General features: G+C 37.7%; 2 protein-coding genes across 10 annotated transcripts in view; one reads left to right on the top strand and one right to left on the bottom strand.

Annotated features, from left to right (window-relative positions):
• The window catches only part of FGFR1OP2 (FGFR1 oncogene partner 2), a 28380-nt gene extending 22100 nt beyond the window's left edge, over nucleotides 1-6280 (bottom strand). Inside the window, exon 1 of one of the 2 annotated variants that reach the window (XM_015151148.3) lies at nucleotides 6042-6280. The gene's annotated coding sequence lies outside the window, so the exon portion shown is untranslated. 2 annotated transcript variants of the gene reach the window in all.
• The window catches only part of INTS13 (integrator complex subunit 13), a 33724-nt gene continuing 15219 nt past the window's right edge, over nucleotides 6204-24708 (top strand). For 2 of the 8 annotated variants that reach the window (XM_015151324.3, XM_015151323.3), the window contains exons 1-8: nucleotides 6204-6482; nucleotides 7943-8178; nucleotides 10123-10197; nucleotides 16188-16390; nucleotides 16819-16899; nucleotides 19284-19374; nucleotides 20677-20805; nucleotides 22474-22558. In XM_015151324.3, coding sequence (XP_015006810.2) covers nucleotides 6371-6482; nucleotides 7943-8178; nucleotides 10123-10197; nucleotides 16188-16390; nucleotides 16819-16899; nucleotides 19284-19374; nucleotides 20677-20805; nucleotides 22474-22558 — 1012 coding nt within the window. In that variant the 5' untranslated portion in view covers nucleotides 6204-6370. Of the gene's footprint in view, nucleotides 6483-6763; nucleotides 6948-7942; nucleotides 8179-10122; nucleotides 10198-16187; nucleotides 16391-16818; nucleotides 16900-19283; nucleotides 19375-20676; nucleotides 20806-22473; nucleotides 22559-24708 lie in introns of those variants that run through there. The other 6 variants (XM_015151326.3, XM_015151325.3, XM_077953754.1 and 3 more) reach the window with 3 other exon arrangements.

Genomic DNA, 24708 nt, shown 5'->3' with positions numbered 1-24708 from the left:
AATTGGAGTATTATTTTAAAATTCAGCATCCTTTCATAATAAAAATTTTCTGCAAGCTAGGACTAGAAGAGGATTTTTTTAAACTGAGAAAGGGCATTTTCAAAAAACTTATAGCAAACATCATACTTCATAATGAAAGACTGACTGCTTTCCCAATAAAATTAGGAACAAGGGAAGGATGTCTCCAGTCACCAGTCCTGTTCAATACATTAGTGCAATAAGGCTAGGAAGGGGGGAGAAAGCATATAGGTTGCAAAAGGAGAAATAAAATGGCCCCTTTTCACAGCCAACATTGATGTCTATGTAGAAAACCCCAAAGAATCCAAAAAAGAACTTCTAAAACTAATATATGATTTTAGCAACGTCACAGGATACAAGCACAAGAATCAACTATTTTTCTATATACTGGCAACAAACAAATGGAAACCAAAACTTTTTTTTTGTTAAACACACATTTACAATAGCAAAAAAAAAAAAAAGAAGAAGAAGAAGAAAGAAAAGGAAAAAAAAACAAAACAAAACTGAGATTCCTGGGCATAAATTAAAACATATGCAAAATCTGTGCTGATAACTACAAAACGCTAATGAAAGAAACTAGAGAGGATCTAAATGAATGGAGAAACATACTGTGTTCAAGGACTGGAAGACTCAACATAGTAGAGAAGTTTTCTTTTTCTTTTTTTTGAGACAGAGTCTTAGTCTGTCGCCCAGGCTACTGGAGTGCAGTGGTTCGATCTCGGCTCACTGCAACCTCCGCCTCCTGGGTTCAAGCGATTCTCTTGCCTCAGCCTCCAGAGTAGTTGAGATTACAGGCGTGCGCCACCACGCCAAGCTAATTTTTGTATTTTTAGTAGAGGCAGGGTTTTGCCATGCTGGCCAGGATGGACTCGAACTCTTGACCTCAAGTGATCCTCCTGCCTCAACTTCCCAAAGTGCTGGGATTACAGGCGTGAGCCACCATGCCCAGCCGAAACGTCAAGTTTTCTGTAACTATTCTACAAACAGTACAATTTCCAATCAAAGTCCCAGCAAGATTTTTTTAGAGAAATTGATAAGCTAATTCTAAAATTTCTATGGAAATGCAAAGAAACTAGATAAAACAACTATGAAAACAAAAAAAAGTTGAAGAAACTATTTTTCAGAGTTTTTTCCACACTACCAAAGTTTAAGACTTACTATAAAGCTACTGCAATCAAGGTGGCATAGAGCTGAGAGACAGAATAAGTTTAGAAACAGGGCCATACAAAAATGACCAACTGATTTTTGAAAAGGTGCAAAGGCAAGTCAGAGGAGAAAGGTTGGCTTTTTCAACAAATGTTGTTGGAGGAACTGGACATCTATATGCCAAAAGTTTAATCCCAACGTAATTCTTACACTTTATACCAAAATTAACTCAAAATGGACCATAAGTCTAAATGCAAAATTAAAAACAATAACACTTCCAGGAAAAAATTAAGAGAAAATATTTGTGACCTGGGGTTAGGCAAAGGTTTTTGTAAACATGACACTAAAAGCATGATTCATAAAAGAAAAATTTGATAAACTGAACCTCATCAAAACCACAAACTTTTGTTCTGGGAAAGACACTGTTTAGAGAGTTTGAAAAGACAAGCTACAGGCTGGGAGAAAATATTTTCAAATTACTTATCCAACAAAGGACTTGTATCTAGAACACATAAAAACCTCTCGAAACAGTAAGAAAATAATCCAAATAAAAATGAATAAAAGACTTTACTCGTGAACCAAAAAGATATGGACAAATAAGAAACAAGAAAAGATGTTCAACATCATCAGCCATTAAAGAAACGCAATTAGAACCATGATGAAACCTGCCCTCTTAAAATGACGATTTATTTCTGCATCAATACCACATTGCCTCAAATGTAACAGCTGTAAAATAAACTCTTGCTAATATGTATAAGTCACTGTTTTCTTCTTTAAAATTGCTTCACCTATTCTTTGCCTTCTCTCTAACCTAACTCTATCCAAATGGATCTCTAGAGTACCCTAAAGGAAAATCAAACTGTTAGGTAATAATTTTAATTAATTCAAACTGTTGGTAGCCTTCTGAATCTGAGCAATAACTACTTTATACTGTCATTTGGGCAAGAGGACAAGTGTTATTCCCATTTTACCAATGAGGAAATAGACCCAGGAATTCCAAATCTAAAAAGCTGAGTGGCTCACGCCTGTAATCCCAGTACTCTGGGAGGCCAAGGCAGGCGGATCACAAGGCCAGGAGATCGAGACGAGCCTGACCAACATGAAACCCTGTCCCTACTAAAAATGCAACAATTAGCCGGGTGTGGTGGCGCACGCCTGTAATCCCAGCTACTCGGGAGGCTGAGGCAGGAGAACTGCTTGAGCCCGGGAGGTGGAGGTTGCAGTGAGCTGAGATTGCGCCATTGCACCCCAGCCTGGGCGACAGAGCGAGACTCCAACTCAAACAAAAAAGCCGAATGACAGCGCCACAAAGAAAGGAAGGAGCCAAACTACCAACAAAAATAGAACTTCTGATCCCCAGTCTAGTGTCCTATTCTTAAGTCACACTGGATTCCCAGGGTTCTGTTTGCTTTTCACCTATACAGAAATCATTTCAATCTCATTAGGTGGAAAACAAAAGAAAGTAAATTCTCTGACCCTACCCCACAAATGGAACATCCAAGATATTTTTTAAAATTTTCAAGCCGCCATAGAAAAGAAATGGGAATGTATATGAAGACAAATTTTAAAGAATTAAAAAAATTCAAATATTTTCCAGACTTAACAGCCTAGCAAGCAACCATTTTAATTAGGTGTCACAGTTAATTACAAGATTAATGAATGTTTACTGATTGGCTTTTTAAAATTGCAATTAACATCCACTTTATGAAAAACATTCTCTCCTCTCCAGATTGCATAATGAAATACTACTATCAAAATGAACTACATTTAAAATTTGTTAACTATAAAAACCTACCTATTCAGGGAAAGGAATTATAAACAGTAGATAGCTCAAAGCATAATTTTTTTAGCATTTCAGAAACACAGTGACAACAGTTTCTAAGAATTTGCATGTTCATTTCCTGTAAGTGAAACCACACAAAAGTTTAAAATATTTTTTAATATGCATTTACTTTATCACCTTTTTTGAAGACCATTATGCTTCCCCTCTTTTTTGGCCAGGAAGTGGAGTGGGAGGAAGAAGACTGTTTTCCAAACTCTCTAACAAGTTTCAAATTTTAAAAAACAGACTTCACTGGGAGGCCGAGACGGGCAGATCATGTGGTCAGGAGATTGAGACCATCCTGGCTAACAGGGTGAAACCCTATCTCTACTAAAAATACAAAAAATTAGCCGGGCGTGGTGGCGGGTGCCTGTAGTCCCAGCTACTCGGGAGGCTGAGGCAGGAGAATGGCCTGAACCCAGGAGGTGGAGGTGGAGCTTGCAGTAAGCCGAGATGGCGCCACTGCACTCCAGCCTGGGCGACAGAGCAAGACTCCATCTCAAAAAAAAAAAAAAAAAACAGACTTCAGTAAAAAAGGAATATTCTAAACTTTTTGACCTATTTTTGTAGTGCCTATCTTAACTGGCCATAATACACTTACTTACATTATTTTCTCTAGGCAGGTCCAAATTACAGGTGAATCTTTTTTTTTTTTTTAGCAAGTTAAAAAAATTATTTTTTTCTTTTCTGCATTAGTCACATTCTCGCCCACTTTACCACCCAAAGACTTTTGCAGTCAGACTCCTGGCAGAAGGCTCAGAACATTCTGCTGCTGATAAAAGAGAAACCACCACCCACCCAAGACAGCAATTGCCAGCTGTTTACTTTCAGATTTTGGTTAAGAAAAATTTAAGGAAATTCAAGTCATATTTTTCAAGCCAACCTCAGAAAATAAATGGGAATATATATGAAATGTAAGAGAAATTTTAAGGACTAAAAAAATTTCAAGTATTTTCTAGATAATAAAAGCCTAGCAACCATTTTAATTAGGCGTCACATTAACTATAAGATCAATGAATGTTTACTGATTGGAAACTTTGTTTCCCTTATCGGCCAATCCACTACTCCTACCACTACATCTACACAGAAATACTGTGGCTACTGATACACCACAGATGTGTTTTTAAATGTCGACAATCTAGTTTAAATTTTTTCATGTTCAGGTATATATCTCTAATATTATATGAACTGACCCATATGAAAATAAAAAAACTAAAAGGTATAGTCATGGTTTTCAAATAAACTTATAATCTTAAGAATGCAAGAAAGAATGCATGTAAATTACATATAAAAACAAGCATTTACACAGACATATCGCTGTATCTGAAAGCAAAGAAAATTTTCACTGTTCTTGAAAACAGTGGAATGAATATACGTTTGTAAATGTATAGACACTTTCTGAAGAAAATTAATTTTTAAAGTTGGAAGAAAGATTTTGGAAGTAATGACACGAGGATTTTTTAAAATATTACACGTTCCCTTAGAATTATGGCTGAATATAAGTTTCATATACATATGTTTAAACAGTTATGACAATTCAAGAAGGAACCTAATATAAACCAGCTATTTCTAACCTACAGGCGAAGGAGTCAGTGGAAGAGTTGCCTGAATGCACATACTCCAAGCACTGTCTGTAGTCAATGGAGATTTCTGCTCCATTTCTCAAATATAAAGATACTACAAAAATAAAATACAAAATCATTTAAAAGCATAGTAGTTTTCTGTCATTATACGTAATTTCAATCAACAATTACTAAAAGTACAACTGCGTGTGTATTAGAAGTGCAGGGTTTCTCACATTCAAAACAGGTCAGGAGCCTTTAAGCCAATGTACAGAGTTCCTTCTGGCTCCAAAATTCTATGATTTTAAAGGATGAAGAACTCTTATGGTGAATTCTTTAGAACTATTCAATTTCAATAAATATACATATGTATATATAAATAATGCTTGCTACGTGTCAAGTATTGGACTTTTTCTCAGAGATGAGTAAGACCTGATTCCAGACAGACCCAGGTTCAAATTGGCAGGAGAGGCAGATACAGAAACAAATAATACAACCTAATAAATACTGCAGAAGAAATGTTTCAAATGCGTAGGGAGCACAGCGGTATCAATGTCACCTGGGGGAGTATGAGAAGACAATGATTTATGAATTGGGTTTTGATAGGCGGTAAAAGAGAGGAACAGTAAGTATCCTAGACAGATGGTACTGCACGTACAAAAGTACAGAGCTGTCAAAGTGCATGGCATGTTTGGGGAAACAGCCAGTATAATCTGGTATGGTCGGATATTAAAGCAAGACTAAAAGGTAAAATGGATTGGGGCAGACTGTAAAAGATCCTGAATGATGATGTGCTTAACAATTAGGATTTGATTCTGTCAGCAATACAGTTACTAAAAAGTTTAAGGAAAGGACAGAGATAAATATGTATTTTAGAATAACTCTATGGAAGGATTATAGCAGAGAAACCAGTGGAGGGCGGGGGGCGGGAGGGCAACCGCACTAATTCTGGCGAAAAAAATAATAATAATACAATGCAGTGTGAGTGGAAATGAAGAACCAAGGATGATTCCTGGTTTTCCAGTTTGGATAGCAGGACAGATACTGGAACCGTTATCAGAGATGGGATACAGAAGAAAGGCAAGAAGTAAACCAGAAAAGAGTAATACCCCTTGGAGAGCAGTTTCAAGAAACAAGTTATCTCCATTAGACGCTGCAAACAGGTGACTGAAAGGGTCCCCCGTCCGGTGGTGAGCCCGCAGGTGGCCAAGGCAGGATGAAAGTAGATACGGAAGGTGTGTCCAAAGCGTTAGGGCCAAGGCTTTTCACTAAACTTTCCGCACCCCATCTCCATTATGAGGAGCTCGGAGCCGGAGGGGTGCGGAGAGGAACTCCGGTTCCCAGGAGCTGGGAACCTGCGGCTGGAAGCGGCCAGGGCTGCGCGCCGGTGGTTCAAGAGGCGCAAGGCACCGGCCCGGGCGAAAGACTGCCCCAGCGAAGGACGCCTCCGAGTCGCCCACCCCTGCTCCCGTCCCTGGATTTAGTCCACTTACTCTGCTCTTAGTCCCTCGCAGCCGTCAGCTGTGGCGATGCGGACTCAAAGCCTCTACTAACCGGGACCTAGGCACTCAAAGGAAGAGACTCTGCGCCCCTAATCCGCCTCCTCAGCAAGCAGACGCAGAGCCGCACGGAGGCAGCGTAGGGGTGTCCGGGCAGACAGTGGCGTTCAGCCCCATCACCGGATGGGTAGACACCTCCGCCGACCGCCTCCGACAGGCTCTCCCGGAGGACTCCAGCCTCGCGAGATTTCCTTCCTCGCGTTACGGTGGGGCAAAACCGACCACTCTCCGCTTTGCGCGAGAAAGCGGGGCGGGGCCCTTGTATGTCCCTCCCTATTCCTCCCCTCCCAGGCCTTCGCTCGGCCTCTCGCAAAGTCTCGCGAGTTTTTCCAGGGGAAACCGGCCAGGGTGGAGAGACAGAGAAGGGGAGACCGGGTGGGTGGGCCGTACGCTCAGGGGGCCGTGGTTGGTACTTCGCTGTTGGGGAGGCTTTCAGGTCGCCCAGATCCTGCTTCCCAATGGGTGACTGGGAAAATTAGTGGGTGGAAAATCTCGAGGGGTGGAGGCTTTTTTTTCCTCTTTGGCCCCGCCCTCTTCCTGTTCGGCGACTGGGAAGCCTGGCCCTCCGAGGGGGAAGGGAGACTTGGCGGGGCTGTCGGAGATCGCTGTGCGCACGCGCGAGCCCGAGTGTGTGAGTGTGCACGCGCACGCGCGCTCTTGCTCTCAGGAAGCCTGGGAAGGACCGGTGTGCTAGGAGATGATCGGGGAAAGCATAGTCCCCTGTCTGTGGCACCAGACACTCCCGACTGTGCGCTGACTCTCCCCACCCAGCCAGCAGCCTTTTCCAGAGAGGCTGTGGTCCATAGCCTCTTCGTTTTCACTGCAGGACCAGGCACGAAAGTAAGCGAACCTCGATCCTGAGGTCTTATCCACTCACCTTGTATTTTCCACCCCCCACCCTGCAGCAAAGTGGGTCTAGAAGGTTTCTCAGAGAGTTTTGCGTGAAGGGGAGATGCGTCTTGAAAGCAGGAGGTGAAAATAGCTGGATCGTAAGAAATCAGTTCGTTTTGATTAACACTTTGGCTTTGCTTGCCATGTGCTTTTCGAATGTGGATTGTCTATTCAGTATAAGATTTTGTTAGCGAAGCAGGGGAGTACCATATGCTCTGTTTTAATAAGTAAAAGTTTTAAAAGTTTTAAATTTCCTCTTCCACACCAGTGTGATGGTAACAACTAAGTTTTTCTGCTCTACCTTGTAAATTACTGTGATGTTTCAAAAGCTAAGGGGAGAGTGTGAAGTTGGGGTCCTCATCCTAAGGCGAAGACCTAATGTGCGGTTATCTTAGGAGATGTTTATCTTTGTTTTGGCCTTTTCTTTTGCTGTCACTCCACTTTCCTGTTAATTCCGCACCCCTACCCCCCAGTCCCCCTTTTCCAGAAATCTTCAAACGTTTTTCTAGGAGGGAAGTCCAAAAATACTGGCTTGGGGTTTATATGTGACGAACGTCAATTAGCAAGGACCATAAAGGTGTATTTCAAGAGTATTTGTCACTTACTATGTTTCGTATATGTAAGGGAATCAAATACAATTAAATGTCAAAATGTTTCCCTCTGACAATTTTAAGTTCATTTTAAAAGCAAAACCAAAAATGTATGCACTAGTAATTTTGTCTGTGCCTGGTAGAGTAACAGCCTCATATGGTGTATTGATACCGTTGCTTTCTGGTCATGACCTCATTAAACTGTCCTTTGTTGGACAGATTTCTTTGAACATATTACTCATGTTCCCTATCAAGTCTTCTTGAGGAAAAGAATCTTCTTGAGAAAATAAGAAAAAATTTAAGATACTAAATGTTATGTATAAATATTTGGCTAATATGTTTTTCCCTTTACAGGTCAAAACAAAATGAAGATTTTTTCTGAATCTCATAAAACAGTGTTTGTTGTGGATCACTGCCCTTATATGGCAGAATCATGCAGGCAGCATGTCGAGTTTGATATGCTGGTGAAGAATAGAACCCAAGGAATCATTCCTTTGGCCCCCATATCTAAATCATTGTGGACTTGCTCAGTAGAATCTTCCATGGAATATTGTAGAATAATGTATGATATATTTCCTTTCAAAAAGCTGGTGAGTGTGAAGTACAAACAAAATCATGATTTTGGGGATGTACTTAACTGCATAAATGAATTTTTTATATGAATTTGCTGTAGATTATGACTGTGTGTTTATTACTTAAAATGTGGTACATAACGCTGCCCTTTGGGATGAATATATAATGGATGTTTAATTGGGGCCGGTAATAATAACAGCTAACAATTATTGAGCACTTACATGTACCAGACATATTTCAAAGTGCTTCATGCTTATTAATTTCTTTAATTCTCATAACAGTCATCTTAGGTAGGAACTGTAGTTATTGAAGCAATGGTCAAAGTATGTAACAACCAGTATAGAACACAGACTGACCATTGAGAGCTGTTGTCAAACTGTGCTGGCATGTAGCAGCTGAGTGTCAGTCTTGTTTGTTGCTTCCCTGTTGTAGATCCAGAAACTGAGGTAAAGAGAAGAAACTTGTCCTGAGTCACATAGTTACTTAGAGGCAAAGCCAGAATTTGAACCTAAGCTGGCTGGCTGCTTGCAAGTTTAGCAAATATATACTAAACCGCTGTATTGTTTGGCCATATTAGAAAGAAATACTTCTTTAAGAACGCTGAGTGGAAATGGTTTATCAATAAGAAGAGAAATGGATGATTGATAGAAATTACAGGTATTAAAGTTTAGTCTTAGAATTCAGTATCTTAAATGTCTTATTTTGGGGAAGTCATTTGGTTAGCCACAAGTGGAAGACTTGCTTTCTGTCTTACTTGAAGCAGCCTAGACTGGGACCTAGCCAATTCTTAGACTGAGGAAGGTAGGGCAGTAGAGTAAAGGTGAACATAGTCTGATATTATACATTCAGATATATTCCAAATTAAAATATAAGCCCTTCTTAAAATTTGTGTGCATTCTGTGTACGATAAAAATATATAATGAGAGGGAATATAACTGATGTAGAGCACAGGCTTTGGTTCAGACCTTGGCATGGTTAGCTACCAGCCGTGTGACTTTGATCATATGTCTTAATCTCTCCAAGCCTCAGTTTCCTCCCATGTCAATATAACACTTCCTTGATGTAAGCTTTAAAAGAGATACATCTAAGTGAAGTGGCTTGTAAAATATGTCCCTGTCAGATAAGCCTTGGAAGAGAAGACCAATTATCAGACTTCTTGGGGGAGGAAGGAAAACTAGTATTTCATCGATATATAAGGAAAAAGATCATAGATTAGATCGTGTTGTCCAGAGTAAAGAGAGAACTCTAACCCTCTACCCAAAAAGGAACATGGGTCAGAATCATCATTTGATAAGTTTTCGAAAATATTCCTTGTCATTATCTTACCTGATAGCAGGTAATTTTAAATTTTCAAATTTGCATTTTACTTTAAAACTTAGCGTAAAGTCCATATACATTATTTTGGCTTTCAGTGCCCTATACGATACAGCTCCTGCCTATTTCTCTGAGTTTGTCTCCTCTCCCACTGCCTGCTCTGACTTTCGCCCTTTCCAGTGTATGTGCTCAGATGCCTTTGCATTTGTTGTTTGCTGTACCCAGATATTCCCTGATTTACAGTGGCTGGTTTTGGATTGCCTTCAGTTGCCACTGCTATGGAGAGTCCTTCTCTGATCACCCAATCTAAAGTAGCTAATTAACTTATTTTTCATAACGTTTATCACTCTCTGAAATTATCTTGTTCATTTATTTGTTTGTAATCTTCCTGCAATGCCCTTTGTCCTGGTAGACTCCCCTCCCCTGACTTTCCCCACATTGTAACAGAACGTTTTTATTCATCACTGTATTCCCATATACTCAGTGCCAGCAATAACACCTGGCATGTACTACACATTCTGTGACTATAAAATGAGTGAATGAATGAATCAGTGAAACAGCGTTAGAAATTGCATGTTACTTGAAAATATGTTGGTAATTGAGTGAAATTGGAGTTGAATACTAATTGTTTCTTTGGAATCTATTAGGTGAATTTTATTGTGAGTGATTCTGGAGCACATGTTTTAAATTCTTGGACTCAAGAAGACCAAAATTTACAGGAGGTATGGTTAGATTTTGAGATGTGGCCATTTGTAAAAATTATCTAAATGTAGTAATACTTTTTTAAAAATGACCAATTTTTTAAATCACTCTAGGATTTGCATATAGTGTTAAAATGCCAAGTTATATGAAAAGAAAACAGCTATCTCCATTCTAGTCATTCCCTACCCCGAGCACCCCCAAGCAAACTTCCATGTTTTAGCGGTTGTCGTATTTACTTGCAGATTTCTAAATAACGTGTTTTTATTCCTGTTTATTGAGTTTTCTGTTTGTTCATCTACTTATTTATTTATTTATTTATTTTGAGACGGAGTCTTGCTCTCACCCAGACTGGGGTGCATCGCGCCATCTCAGCTCACTGCAACCTCTGTCTCACAGGTTCAATAGATTCTCCTACCTAAGCCTCCTGAGTAGCTGAGACTACAGGCACGTGCCACCACGCCCAGCTAATTTTTGTAGTTTTTAGTAGAAATAGGGTTTAGCCATGTTGGCCAGGCTGGTCTTGAACTCCTGACCTTCATGTGTCCAATGCCTGCGCCCTTCCCTTGTGTTCTCAATATTAATATGTCAGTTTTCAAAGTTTCATGTTTGCATTATAACATCTACGTAAAGTATTATTCACTGTTAAGCCAAGTAATATATATGGTTAGTTCCTTATATAGCTTTTTGTTTATTCCTAGAATTATTTAGTATCTCCTTTTTGTCCCCTTCATGTGCTTTCTTTTCATAATATCCATTGCTGCTTTTCCTCATGCTTCTACAAAACCGCCCAATATTGTGATCATAAATGTATTAGATAATTCAGCTGTTTGGTTTTGTCCCCTGAGGAATTTCTTGGAGCACAGTCTTCTGCTCCAGTTTGAACTGGCTGCTTTCTAGGCCCACTGCACTGCTATCATCCTTCTCTCCCTATTTTTCAGATCCCATTTTTTTCCTCTCATTTTCTTTTTTTTTTTTTTTTTTTTTTTTTTGAGACGGAGTCTAGCTCTGCCGCCCAGGCTGGAGTGCAGTGGCCAGATCTCAGCTCACTGCAAGCTCCGCCTCCCGGGTTCACGCCATTCTCCTGCCTCAGCTTCCCGAGTAGCTGGGACTACAGGCGCCCGCCACCTCGCCCGGCTAGTTTTTTTTTGTATTTTTTAGTAGAGACGGGGTTTCACCGTGTTAGCCAGGATGGTCTCGATCTCCTGACCTCGTGATCCGCCCGTCTTGGCCTCCCAGAGTGCTGGGATTACAGGCTTGAGCCACCGCGCCCGGCCTCTCTCATTTTCTTTGTGTAATCTTTTGTTTTGGTAGAACGTAACCTCTGGGATGCCTGTAGTTTACCTTGCCCTTTGCTGATACTTTGGGTGTAGAAAATCCGTGTTGGAAATAACTTTTTCCTCAAAATTTTGAGGGCATTATATACTCCACAAAATTATATGTTTTATAGCCTCCAATGCTGAGAAACCTAACACCATTTTTCTTTATAATTTCCCTCTGAAAGCTGTTAGAATCTCAGTGATGTGCCTTGGTGTTGATCTGTTCTCATCCGTAGTGCTAGGCTTCGTATTTTCTAGTACAGGGAAATTTCCCTGCATTGTTCTTTGATAATGTTCTTGTCTCTGTGTTCTGTGTCTTTCTGGAATATCCATTCTTGGGATGTTAGACCTCCTGCATTAAATTCCTTACTCTTTTTCTCACTGATCATCTCATTGTCAGTCATTCTGCTTTTTTGAAGCTTTTAACCCTTGTATAGAACTCTTTATTTGGTTGTACTTTTAATTTCCAAGAACTTTGACTTACACTCTAATTATGTCTATTTTTGGCATATCCTTTTCTTGTTTTACGGGTGTAATTTTACCTGCAAGTATTAACATTAGTTTATTTGAGGTTTTCTTTTGTTCCTTCTGTGTTCTCAAGTTCTTTTCATGTTGAGGCTTTTCTTAAATGCCTGCTGATACTTAGGTAGGCAGTCTTATTTAAAAGCAAGGCACTAAATGGCAGATTAGAAAATCTACACGTTGTGGAGTAGGTATTGCTGACTATACTTCATTGTAGTTTAAGCCAATGGTTTGCACTAGGGAACCTCCAAACATTGGAGTTGACAGATGGTCTCTCTGGGACTGTTCTTCTACTCTTTTATCTGTATGACAACTTGGTTGTCAGCTCTCTGGGAGACAGGGGAGAGGGTAAGTTATACCATTTCCCCTGTAGCATTAGCCATATTCAGATGCACAGTAAGTCTCACATGGATAGCGGCTACTGTATTGGACAGCACAGATAGAGAACATTTCCATCATCACAGTAAGTTCTATTGTGCAGTAGTGATTTAGTATCTTACCTTTACTCTCTCATGTGCTTTTGGTATCCATGTTTGATACCTTTCAGTTTCAGTTTTTCCAAGGAGTGTGATTCTGTATCTTGTCGGGTAGGGGAGAGGTAGTCACTTACACAGGTAGGGTGTAAGTAAGATCTGGGAGTCAAGTTGTTCTTTAAACTGACTTCAAGCTATTGACATTTTTAGTATCTTGCCTTACCCCGCTGTGTTTGGTAATTGGTGCCTCCAGTTCTTGAACTTCTCCTGGATTCTGCAGGGTATATTATTTTGCCTTTTACCTTCCACGGGCACTTAGATTTCTGCATATTCAGTCCTATTAAGTTCATCACCGCTTCTTCATCCATTTTTATACATTCTTGTTGGTGTCTATCTTGTTTGTTCTTGTCTCTTCCACTCACTTCATGCTTGTGGGTTTATGCTTTCTTTTTTGGTTTCTGTGTTGTTTTTGTTTGTTTGTTTTGAGACTGAGTTTCGCTCTTGTTGCCCAGGCTGGAGTGCAGTGGCGCGATCTAGGCTCACTGCAACCTCTGCCTCCTGGGTTCGAACAATTCTCCTGCCTCAGCCTCCTGAGTAGCTGGAATTACAGGCACCTGCCACCACGCCTGGCTAATTTTTGTATTTTTAGTAGAGATGAGGTTTCATCATGTTGGCCAGGCTGGTCTTGAACTCCTGACCTCAGGTGATCCGCCCGCCTCGGCCTCCCAAAGTGATAGGATTATAGGTGTGAGCCACCACGACCAGCCCTGGTTTATGTTTTTTAAAAAGTAAAATCTTTTACTTCGATTTTAGTGGAGGAAGCAGAAACCAACTCATGCTCAACCAGTTAGGTTTATGTTTTAACATTGTATAAAGATATTGAGTTACTAGTAGCTTATGTTCTTTGCTGTTATTTAATTGGATAGAAGACTTCAGTCTATGAGGTCCTTCACAATGAATATGAACAACATGAGAAACAAGGCTTTAGTGAAATAATTGAACACATTATTTGAATTATTTAATGTCAAAATTTTTTTGTGAATGGGTGCTATACAGTGGTAACAATCCCATCTGAGGTGTTTTTTTTTTTATTACTATTTTTTGTTTTCCTTTTCTTTTCCTTTTTGTTTTTTTGAGACGGAGTCTCACTCGGTTGCCCAGGCTGGAGTGCAGTGGTGCAATCCCGGCTTACTGCAACATCCGCCTCCCTGGTTCAAGCGATTCTCCTGCCTCAGTCTCCCAAGTAGCTGGGACTACAGGTGTGTGCCACCACGCCTGGCTAATTTTTTGTGTTTTTAGTAGAGATGGGGTTTCATCGTGTTAGCCAGGATGGTCTCGATCTCCTGACCTCAAGTGATCTGCCCGCCTCGGCCTCCCAAAGTGCTGGGATTACAGGTATGAGCCACCACGCCCGGCCTCTTTTTCTTTTTTTTAATTTAATGTAATTTTATTTTTCTCCGAGGTTAGTTTTAAATGGAACACTTTTAAAGAAAATGTGTTTTATCATACTGTTTGGTCTTAAAATGTGATTAGTATAATACATGTAAGCATAGCTAATTTTTCATTCTTTTGAGGAAATTCACTCAGTAGGCTTTGATTGACTTGGCTTTGCACTAATATCATTACAGAATGTTCTTAATATACTATTACCTGAAAAAACAATTTTAAGAATTCCATACATTTCCACTGTACTGTCTTTTTTAAATACTGTGAAAGAAATGTTTTACCTTTTTCAAGAGGTACTGTGAAAGAAGTGTGAAGGCTTTCTAGCAGTATATGAATAAAAATAAGTACAAATCTACGCAGATTTGTACCTACTGTACCTCTGCAGTTCAGTAAAAGTGTGCTTTTGATGGACAGGTATGCTGGTCATAAAGGAATTATTACTTTTTTCTGCTTTCCCAAGGTGAAGATACATGATATCCCATTCATTGCTTTTAAATTTTGAATGGAGGGGGAGACTCCACTTGTGAAAGCAACTGTATAGCAAATCACTGGTGTTCAAGAATATGTAAAAGAATTTACATTTTGTATAAATTATGTATCATCTTGTCTATATTTAATGTTTAGCTTTAGTTATCCATTTCACACCTTTTCCCTATGTTAACCTTTCTATGTCTCTGTATCTATCCTGTGCCAGTACCACACTATCTTGATTACCATTGTTTTGTAGTAAGTTTTAAAATAGGAAGTGTGACTCTTCTTACCTTGTTCTTTTTGAAGATTGTTTTGGCCAGTCTGGGTCCCTTGCAATTCCATATGAATTTTAGAATCACCTTATCAATTACTACAAAGAAGTTGGGGATTATGTTGACACTGTAGGTCAGTTTGGATAATATGGCCATCTTAACAATATTAACTCTTCCAATCCATGAGCTTGGTATGTTTTTTCATTTTTTAGATTTTTAATTTCTTTCAACAATGTTTTGTTGTTTTCAGAGTGTAAGTTTTATAGTTCTTGTTAAATTTATTTCTAAGTATTTTATTTTTGATGCTGTTTTAAGTGGGATTTAAAAGAAAATTAGTCTTCGGATTGTTTATTATAAGTATATAGAAATACAATTGATTTTTGTGTATTAATCTTGTATACTACAAGTTTGCCAAACTTGTATATTAGTTGTAATAGTTTTTTAGTGGATATCTTGGGATTTTGTAAATTCAGCATAATGTTCTCTGCAACATAGAAATAGGTTTACCTCTTTCTCTTCAATCTGGATTCTGTTCATCCTCTCTCTCTCTCTCTCTCTCTCCCTTCCTTCCTTCCTCTTCCCTCTCCTTCCTTCCCTTTTTCCTTCTTCCTTCCTTTCTCTCTTTCTTCCTTCCTTTCTTCCCTTTCTTTCTCTCTCTCCCCTTCCTTCCTTCCTTTCTTCCTTCCTTTCTGTCTTTCTGTCTTTCTCTCTCTCTTATCTCTCTTCATCAATTAGGCCAGAGTTCAGAGGCTGACCTCCCGGACTCAAGCAATCCTTCTGCCTCAGCTTTCTAAGTAGCTAGGACTATGGGTGTACACTACCACACCAGCTGATTTTTTAGGTTTTTTTTCTTTCTTTTTGTAGAAATGGTGTCTTGCTTTGTTGCCTAGCCTGGTCTTGAACTCTTGGCCTCAAGCAATTGTCCTGCCTTGGCTTCCCAAAGTACTGGGATTACAGGCATGAGCCACTGAGCTTGGCATGGATTTCTTTTATTTCTTTTTCTTTCCTATCGCCCTGGCTAGAGCTTCCAGTACAGCGTTGAATAGAAGTGATGAGAATAAACTTCTTTGTTACTGATGTGTAGGGAGAATTCATCCAATCTTTCACCATTAAGTATGATGTTAGCAGTGGGATTTTCATAGGTGTCCTTTGTCTTCTTGAGGAAGTTCCCTTCTGTTCCTAATTTTTTTAATTATGAAAAGGTCTTGGATCTTGTCAAGTGCTGTTTCTGTGTTTATTGAGATGATCGTGTGAGTTTTATTTTATTGATGTATGATGTATTGTAATAATTGATATTTGTATATTAAATAAACTTTGCATTCCTAGAATAAATCCCACTTGTTCATGGTGTATAATTCTTCTTTGTGTGTTGCTGGCTTTCGTACTGTTTTTTTAAGAATGATCGTGTCCATATATATAAGATACATTGGTGTGTAGTTTTCTTTCTTGTGATATTTTTATCTGAATTGCACATACTCTTGTCAACATAATTGTTTTCCCTTTTACTTAGCTAATGGCGGCATTAGCTGCTGTTGGGCCTCCTAATCCTCGGGCAGATCCAGAGTGCTGCAGTATTCTGCATGGTCTTGTTGCAGCAGTGGAAACTCTCTGCAAAATTACCGAATACCAACATGAGGCTCGTACTCTACTCATGGAGAATGCAGAACGTGTTGGAAATAGAGGACGAATAATCTGCATTACTAATGCAAAAAGGTGAGGTGTTGATTATAGCAATTCTTTCACTGTGGGAATTTTTAAATCCTATTGTAGTTTTTCAAAAAACTAGAGACAGCATGTTCACATGTTTACGTTTAAGCATATTACAAGTGGCCTTTCTGATTTTTTTTCCTTTTATTTTTTTGTTTTGCCTTTTAATATTGAGGCTGTGTTCCATTCTAAAATAAAGACTCATCTCATTGAAAACTGTTTAGATTGCCATCGTGTAGATAAATTTAACATTTTTCCTCAATGGATTTTCATCTAGTTGTTTAGTGGTATGACTGAGCACACTAAAGATAGTCCTTATTGAAGTAACTTTAATGTCTATAACATGGTAATAGAAGAATATAACACAGCAGAAGAGTGTTTTGAACTTTTACTGTTTATTCCTTTAAATTTGCTACATCTTTTTTATGCCATAGTGATAGTCATGTGCGAATGCTTGAAGATTGTGTCCAGGAAACGATTCATGAACATAACAAGCTTGCTGCAAATTCAGATCAGTAAGTATAATTCATAATTCATAAATGAAATAAATATATTCACATTGATAGATATATGTTATAATTATTTCCAATAACTTAAAAGTGACTGGTAGCATTTCCCTGAATTCTCTACTGACTCAACAAATTAGTCAAAAAACGTATGTTTGATCAGAAACTTTTTTTTTCATTTTCTCTTTCACTTTAATATTTTACTTTTCTCCCACAAGAAAGGTGGTCAAAAGGATAAAATGATACATAAATTTATAATGTGTATTTGTTTTGATGGTTTAGTCTCATAGTTGTGTTTCAAATTTCTAAAATGTGCTGGGTGTAGTGGCTTATGCCTGTTGTTCCAGCTCTTTGGGGGGCTGAAGCAGGTAGATAACCTGAGCTCAGGAGTTGAAGACCAGCCTAGGCAACATGGCAAAATCCTGTCTCTACACTACGAAAAATACAAAAATTAGCCAGGCCTGGTGGCATGTGCCTGTAGTCCCAGCTACTCAGGCCCCTGAGGCAGGAGAATTGCTTGAGCCTTGGAGGCAGAGGTTGCATTGAACCGAGACTGTGCCACTACACTCCAGCCTGGGCAGCTACACTCCAGAGCAAGACCATGTCTCAAAAAAAAATAAATAACATTTTCATTTTAATTTTTTAAAAATTGTAAAATATGCAAGTTGTTAGTGGCATTATTCACTATGTACCACATCTAAACGTAACAAGTAGTTCATTGTGTGATTTTTCAAAAAACTTTTTCTGTTTCTGAAAAGGAAAACAGTTTTTTTTTTCCTCTATACTCACTCTAGTACTTTTGATCAAATGTGTGGGTTTTTCTTCCACACCAATTAATTCTCCAACTCTGTGGATACCAACTGTGTGTCCTACAATTCAATTGTGACACTCCTTGGAGTTAATACAGACCCCACAGATTAGTTATTGCAGACTCAGTTCCACAAGACTGTACCCCACTTAGACACAAATCTCGACTAGTGGTTCCCCACACTTTCGTCTGACTTGGCTACAAATTAGGTGTTTCCACAATCCCCTCCTCACATTCAATACTTTGTTCTGATGGGCTCATAGAACTCAGGGAAACATTTCAGTTTTCTGATTTATTATAAAGGAAACAGATGAACAGCCACATGAAGAGGGTGAGGTTGGAAGGATCCCAAGTGCATCAGGTTCTGTCCCTGTGGAGTTAGGGTGTACCACCCTCCCAGCACATGGATGTGTTTACTAACCTAGAAGCTCTCTGAGCCCCATACGTAGGGATTTTTATAGAGGCTTCGTTTGGGTGTGATTGATTATTAACTCACTATCTAGCTTCTCTGCCCTCTCTGGAGGATAGCAGAGCGGGGCTGAATGCTGCTGAGCTTCTAATCATTGCTTGTTCTTTCTGGTGTCCAGACCCCATTGGGGAGCTGTCCAGGATCCCACTAAAGTTGCTTCAGTAGAAGAAAAGATGTTCCTGTCACCCAGGAAATTCCAAGGAACTTAAGAGCTATGTGTCAAGAACTGGGGTCAGAAACCAAATGCTAGAGCAAAAGATGCTCCTAGCGCCCCTGTCATTTAGGAAGTTACAAGGATTTCAGGAGCTCTGTGCTAGGAAGCATGAGCAGAGACCAATATGTATATTTGTGATTGTGTCACAGCTAGTAAAGACATGTTTGGATATTGCAATGTGGACTTTTTTAGAGTGATTATTAATTTTCTTAGGTGCAGTCATAGTATTGTTATGAGTAGGATTGTTCTCACTAGGAGAAGCATGCTGAAGTGTTTAGGACTGCACGTCAAGCCCTCTGCAACTTACTCTCAAATAGTTTAATTAAAAAGTGTGTATCTACTTAGTTATAGTATATAGAGAAAGCAAATATAGCTAACAGTGACTCTAGGTGAAGGACATATGGTTGTTCATTTAATAGTACTTTTCTTTCAACTTTCCTGTAGGTCTGGAAATTTCAAAATAAAAAGTTGGGGGAAATTTTTAGCATTACCAATCCTATATTCTTGGAAATAACTAATTATAGCTAATGGTTAGTATTGCCTGATTTTATCCTTAAGAAACATTAGTATAAGGGAAATTAATACAATATTTATTCATTTTTACTGTTGCAGTTGTCTATTGAAAATTATACTTAATTATAAGAGTTTTATCTTTATTTTATCCTTCAAACACAGCAAATTATTATTTTTTGCATTTAAATTAAATTTGTATACTCATTAAGTGTTCATACTGGTATAGCAATTGCTTATACTGCCTATCTAATATTTAGCTTTTGGGTTAAGAGTAATATCTGATTGTAGCAATATGCTGTTTTAATACGTTAAGGTTTTAATAGTTCACCTGCCTGAATTCATTACATACTATGTATTCTTATATTTTAAGTCAAAAATTTCTCTTTAAGTCTCATGCAGATTCAAAAATGTGAGTTGGTCTTGATCCATACCTACCCAGTTGGTGAAGACAGCCTTGTATCTGATCGTTCTAAAAAAGAGGTGAGTGTTGAAATAATGAAAGAAAAGACCATTGTGGTTAATAATAATAAATACTGAGAAGGGTTATTATTAAAATGATCCATTACCAATATTTTCTGCCAAGAAAATATTTTGAGTTTTCAAAGTAAACCTCTATGGCAAGACATCTAGGGTGGTTCTTTATGGTCTAATTGTAGATTTTAAAGTGTTTTCTATTCTGCCTGCCTCTTGATGTTTATCAAAAAGTATTACAAACCATACATAGTTTGTATTGCTCCTAAAATTTTTATTACTTTAGTGATTATTTTTATTCTATAAAAATATTTTCCTTATTAGAGAAGCAATACACTCTTTAACAAAAATATATTCCAATAAAAAATTAATTTTACACATTCAGAGGGAGAAATCTTATTTTCCAACGTTAGTTTTACCTTTTAAATAAGTTTGAACAATTTTAAAGGAAAAGATGATCCTGTTGATTGTTAAATGGATCCACATCATAATATTCTCTATCAGTAATTTATGTTTAGAAATGTAGATATATTCTATATATCTGAGTTTTCATTTTGCATTATTTAATATAAACATCGCGAGTATTACCTTAGTCCATGAATTTTTGTAGTTAAGTGGTATTTTTAGTCATTATTGCTATCATTGTGTTTTTAAGTGGTTTCCAGTTAAAAACTGGAAACTGTTTTTAAGTGGTTTCCAGTGTAAGCCTCTTTTTTATTAACTTTTTTCTGCCTTTTTTGATAATGTGGCAATGTTAGTTTTATTTTATGATAATGAAAATTTATTTGTAATTAATATTATTGCCCTGGAATGAGTAAGATTTTGTGTTATCTTGTTGTACACTACTTCTAGCTGCCTTATTATTGATGACAGAAAGAAATTTTTGTAGTGATTTCTACATTCTTTCTTTTAGTTTTATCTGCAGGGTTTTGTCCTCTCAACAAAATAAATTATTTTTCTACAGTATCCTTCAAATCCATTTTGCATATAGATAGAAAGTAATAATTATAAAGAAATCTATTTAAATATTTCACTGTAAATTTCAGGAGGACAGGGATCATGTCTATTCACTGCTGTGTTCAATATACTCAGTTTCTGGTATCTAGCAAACTGATTAATACATATGTGGTGAGTGAATGAGTGCATGAAAATATATCGCTAAAATAGTTGTCATGGTTAATTTATGGACCTTTTTTTTCCAACTTCTAAAAAGTTAAAAATACTTAATTTTAATGGATTTATAGTAAAATAGCAGTACGTTACAATGAATTAATATTTTGTGGATAATTTTTCTTGCATATTTTTCTGTAGTTGTCCCCAGTTTTAACCAGTGAAGTTCATAGTGTTCGTGCAGGACGGCATCTTGCTACCAAACTGAATATTTTAGTACAGCAACATTTTGACTTGGCTTCAACTACTATTACAAATATTCCAATGAAGGTAGGCAGTTTTTTTTCCTGCTGTTTTGAAAGCACTGCTTTGCTTTTTAAGTATTTGTTTGAGGCCAGGAGCGGTAGCTCATGCCTGTAATTCCAGCACTTTGGGAGGCTGAGATGGGAGGATTACTTGAGGCCAGGAGTTTGAGACTAGTCTAGTCGACATAGTAAGATCCCATCTCAATATAAAAAAATAAAAATAAAAAATTGTTGGACATGTATTATTTATTTTAATTGAACCTTTACCTTTTCTCCCCATATCGTATTTTCTGTTTTGCTAGCCCACATTCAATGTCTTTGACCAGGTCAGTAAATACTGAAAAGCAACCGGAAAGGATCACAGAATAAAATGCTATATTTTTGTTTTCTAAAAGAACATGTTATGTGAGCTCTCTTAAAAAAAAACAAAAAAAAACAAAAACAAAACGCTCTCATTGTTTTCATCAAAATACAATTTCTATTTTAAATTATTATTCTGTGATTCTTTCCCTGACAGCTGTGTTATTAGATTTTGCTTACTTTGTGTATTCTAGTGGATCTTTTATTCTCTATATTTTTGATGTTGCCCACTCGGTATAAAGGTGTCTATAGCTAATAGGTCTAACTAGGGGAAAATAGCTCATAGTTTTAAATTAGTTTATTACTCTCTAAGTGAAAGACCGTAGATGTGAGCCCTGTGATTTTACTGGTGGATTTTTTAAGGAACGTATTGCTACCTGTTGCTTTTCATCATATTAACGCTATCATTAAGTTGTTCTAGGGCTCGCATAGTGGCTGGCCTGTAGTAAGCTTCAAATGAGTTTTTACTGAGTGAAATTGAATTTAATTGTATTGATTATGTTTACAAATATAAAGTAGCCACTATATCTGAAAATTCAAATTTTTCTTACATTCCAGTTTCTATTTTCTGCCACTATATTATGAATAATAAATAGCATGAGAAATATAATCTTTTCATTATTTCTTAATGCCATTGGCTGGTTTTTCACTACAAATTTTAGGCTTACCCTGTAGAACCTTTTGGATGCAGAAGTAAATAACATAATAGGTACACTTTAATATATATAATGTCACGTTATAAGAAAAATACTCTGATAGCTTGCCTGTTAATTTTGATCATATTTGTGTGCTACTGGTGTGACTCTTCAATCTTTGTGTTTTTTGGTAAATAGATAATGTTGAAATTCCTATTTCCTATTACTGAAAACAAGTTACTAAACTTGTTTGTTAGTTTGTATTTTATATAATTGATATTTGCTAATTCACTGTAGGTATTTAAAGATGCTATTTCCTCTTTTTAACAATGATTTCACTTTAAATGTATGTAAATTATTTCAATTACATTATATTTGCATATTAAAAATATTGGCAAGACAATGCATTTGGAGTAAAAAAAATTCAAAATTTCTGAATTAGTCATCTTTGTTAATTCTGACATAATGTAAAAAAATCATTAAATACTGTATTACCTGTATATGGCCAGTTGTTTTTTAATGGAGTTTATGTTGCATGGAAAACTTGCATCTTTAAATAGATTATCCCATTGTTTTAGCTAATTATTATTGAATGTATTTGACCTCATTTTAAACAAAAAGCAAAATGAATAATTAATGATTTTATTATTTTGAAAGCAAAACCATGTTTTTTTAAATGTTTGAAATTTTGCTTCAAGGAAGAACAGCATGCTAACACATCTGCCAATTATGATGTGGAGCTACTTCATCACAAAGATGCACATGTAGATTTCCTGAAAAGTGGTAAGAGACATTTGAAAGTATTATTTTGTATGATCTAACATATGAAAGCATATTACAGTAGCCCCCATATCCTCAGGGAAGACATTCCAAGAACCCCAGTGGATGCCTGAAACCTCAGATGGTCTCGAACCCTATACTGTATATACTGTTTTCTCCTATACATACATACCTATGATAAAGTGTAATTTATAAATTAGGCAAAGCAGGAGGAGATCAAGAACAATAAGAATAAAATAGGACAATTTTAGCAATATATTATAATAAAAGTTATATGAATGTAGTCTCTTGGTCTCTCTCCCTCTTTCTCAAAATATCTTATTTTACTGTACTCATCCTTCTTGGGATGATGTGAGATGATAAAATACCTACATGATGAGATAAACTGAGATGAATGATATAGGTACTGTGACATAGCGTTAGGCTACTATGGACCTTGAACACAAGCACCATGATACCTCGACCATGGATCTGATAACCAAGAAGGCTACTAATGGGCTCGTAGCGTTTATAGCATGGATATGCTGGAAAAGGAATGATTCACGTTCCAGGCAGGACAGAGTGGCCTAGTGTGAGACGTCATCATGCTACTCAGAATAGCATGCAGTGTAAAACTTATGAATTGTTTATTTCTGGACTTTTGTATTTAATATTTTTGGGCTGCAGGCTGGGCGTGGTGGCTCACACCTGTAATCCTACCACTTTGGGAGGCCAAGGTGGGCAGATCACTTGAGGTCAGGAGTTCGAGACCAGCTTGGCCAACATGGCAAAGGCCCATGTCTACTAAAACTTAAAAAATGAGCTGGGTGTGGTGGCGCATACCTGTAGTCCCAGTTACTTGTGAGGCTGAGGCAGGAGACTCTCTTGAACCCGGGAGGTGGAGGTTGCAGTGAGCCGAGATCATGCCACTGCACCCCAGCCTAGGCAACAGGGTGAGACTCCATCTCAAAAAATACATGTATATCTTGGGACTGCAGTTGACCACAGGTAATGAAACCATGGAAAGCGACACAGCAAAGTTGGGGGACTACTGTAACAGCTTTGAGAAGTTCTTCAGTACAAGCCAGACTGACTATAGTTCATCCCTGTGCAAACTTATCTGTCAATATCACCTATTAATGGCCATGGAACTAGTGTCCTGTGGAATTTACTTCAGAAAAGACTGGGCTAATACAACAAATACTGAGAAAGATAGCCATGGCTTTCTCAAACTCATTACAGTTTCATTTGCAGGCAGACAACCTTGAGGAAGGGAAAAGAATAGGAGCAAACTCAAAAGAGTGATAGACTTTCAACTTGGCCTAGAAATTAAATTTGGAAATTTAAATTAGTTTTTTTTCCTCTAAAAATTATTTCAGTCCATAGATCTCATCTCCCAAACTGATTTCTGCAACTGTATTGGCTTGGTTTAGGGGAGAAGACTCTGGAGTTAGGAAATAAGTTTTAGCTAAAGCTTTGCCACCAACTGGCAAGTCCCATATGTTTCTAGATGTATGTTTGCATGCTTATGAATTAAAGATGCTGGATTAGATGAGCTGTAGTATTCCATTCAATTCTAAAATACAATGAAAATTTTAAGACTTTGAAGGTCATTTTAAAAGCTTTTAAGCTTTGACATTTGGTTAAATTCTTTAGAATGTTTTCTAGTAAATTGATGCTGCCAGAGAAACGGTTGACTTTGATTATGTTGTATGCATCTTCTGAAGCATAATCATGAGCCAGTCCTGACATTTGTTACATATCTGAGGAATCTTAGAATAAACCTAATGAGTTGCTAACATGAAAGAAACTATTATGATACAGAAATATATGAACATTTAACAAAGGAATATAGAGAACTTGTTTTTGAAAATATATTACATGGAAATTGCTATGAACCTGTGATGTTATATCAATTTTTAAAATGTTATTTTAAAAACTTACAAAAATGAGCCAGGCATGGTGGCTCACGCCTGTAATCCCAGCACTTTGGGAGGCTGAGGCAGGAGGATCATGAGGTCAAGAGATCATCCTGGTCAACATGGTGAAACCCTGTCTCTACTAGAAAATACAAAAAATTAGCTGGGCATGGTGGCACGCACCTGTAGTCCCAGCTGCTCGGGAGGCTGAGGCAGGGGAATCGCTTGAACCCGGGAGGCAGAGGTTGCAGTGAG

Source organism: Macaca mulatta, chromosome 11, assembly GCF_049350105.2.
Source record: "Macaca mulatta isolate MMU2019108-1 chromosome 11, T2T-MMU8v2.0, whole genome shotgun sequence".
Classification (NCBI taxonomy): domain Eukaryota; kingdom Metazoa; phylum Chordata; class Mammalia; order Primates; family Cercopithecidae; genus Macaca; species Macaca mulatta.
Note: the sequence above shows the minus strand (reverse complement) of the source record. Positions and strands in the feature narration are given on the sequence as shown.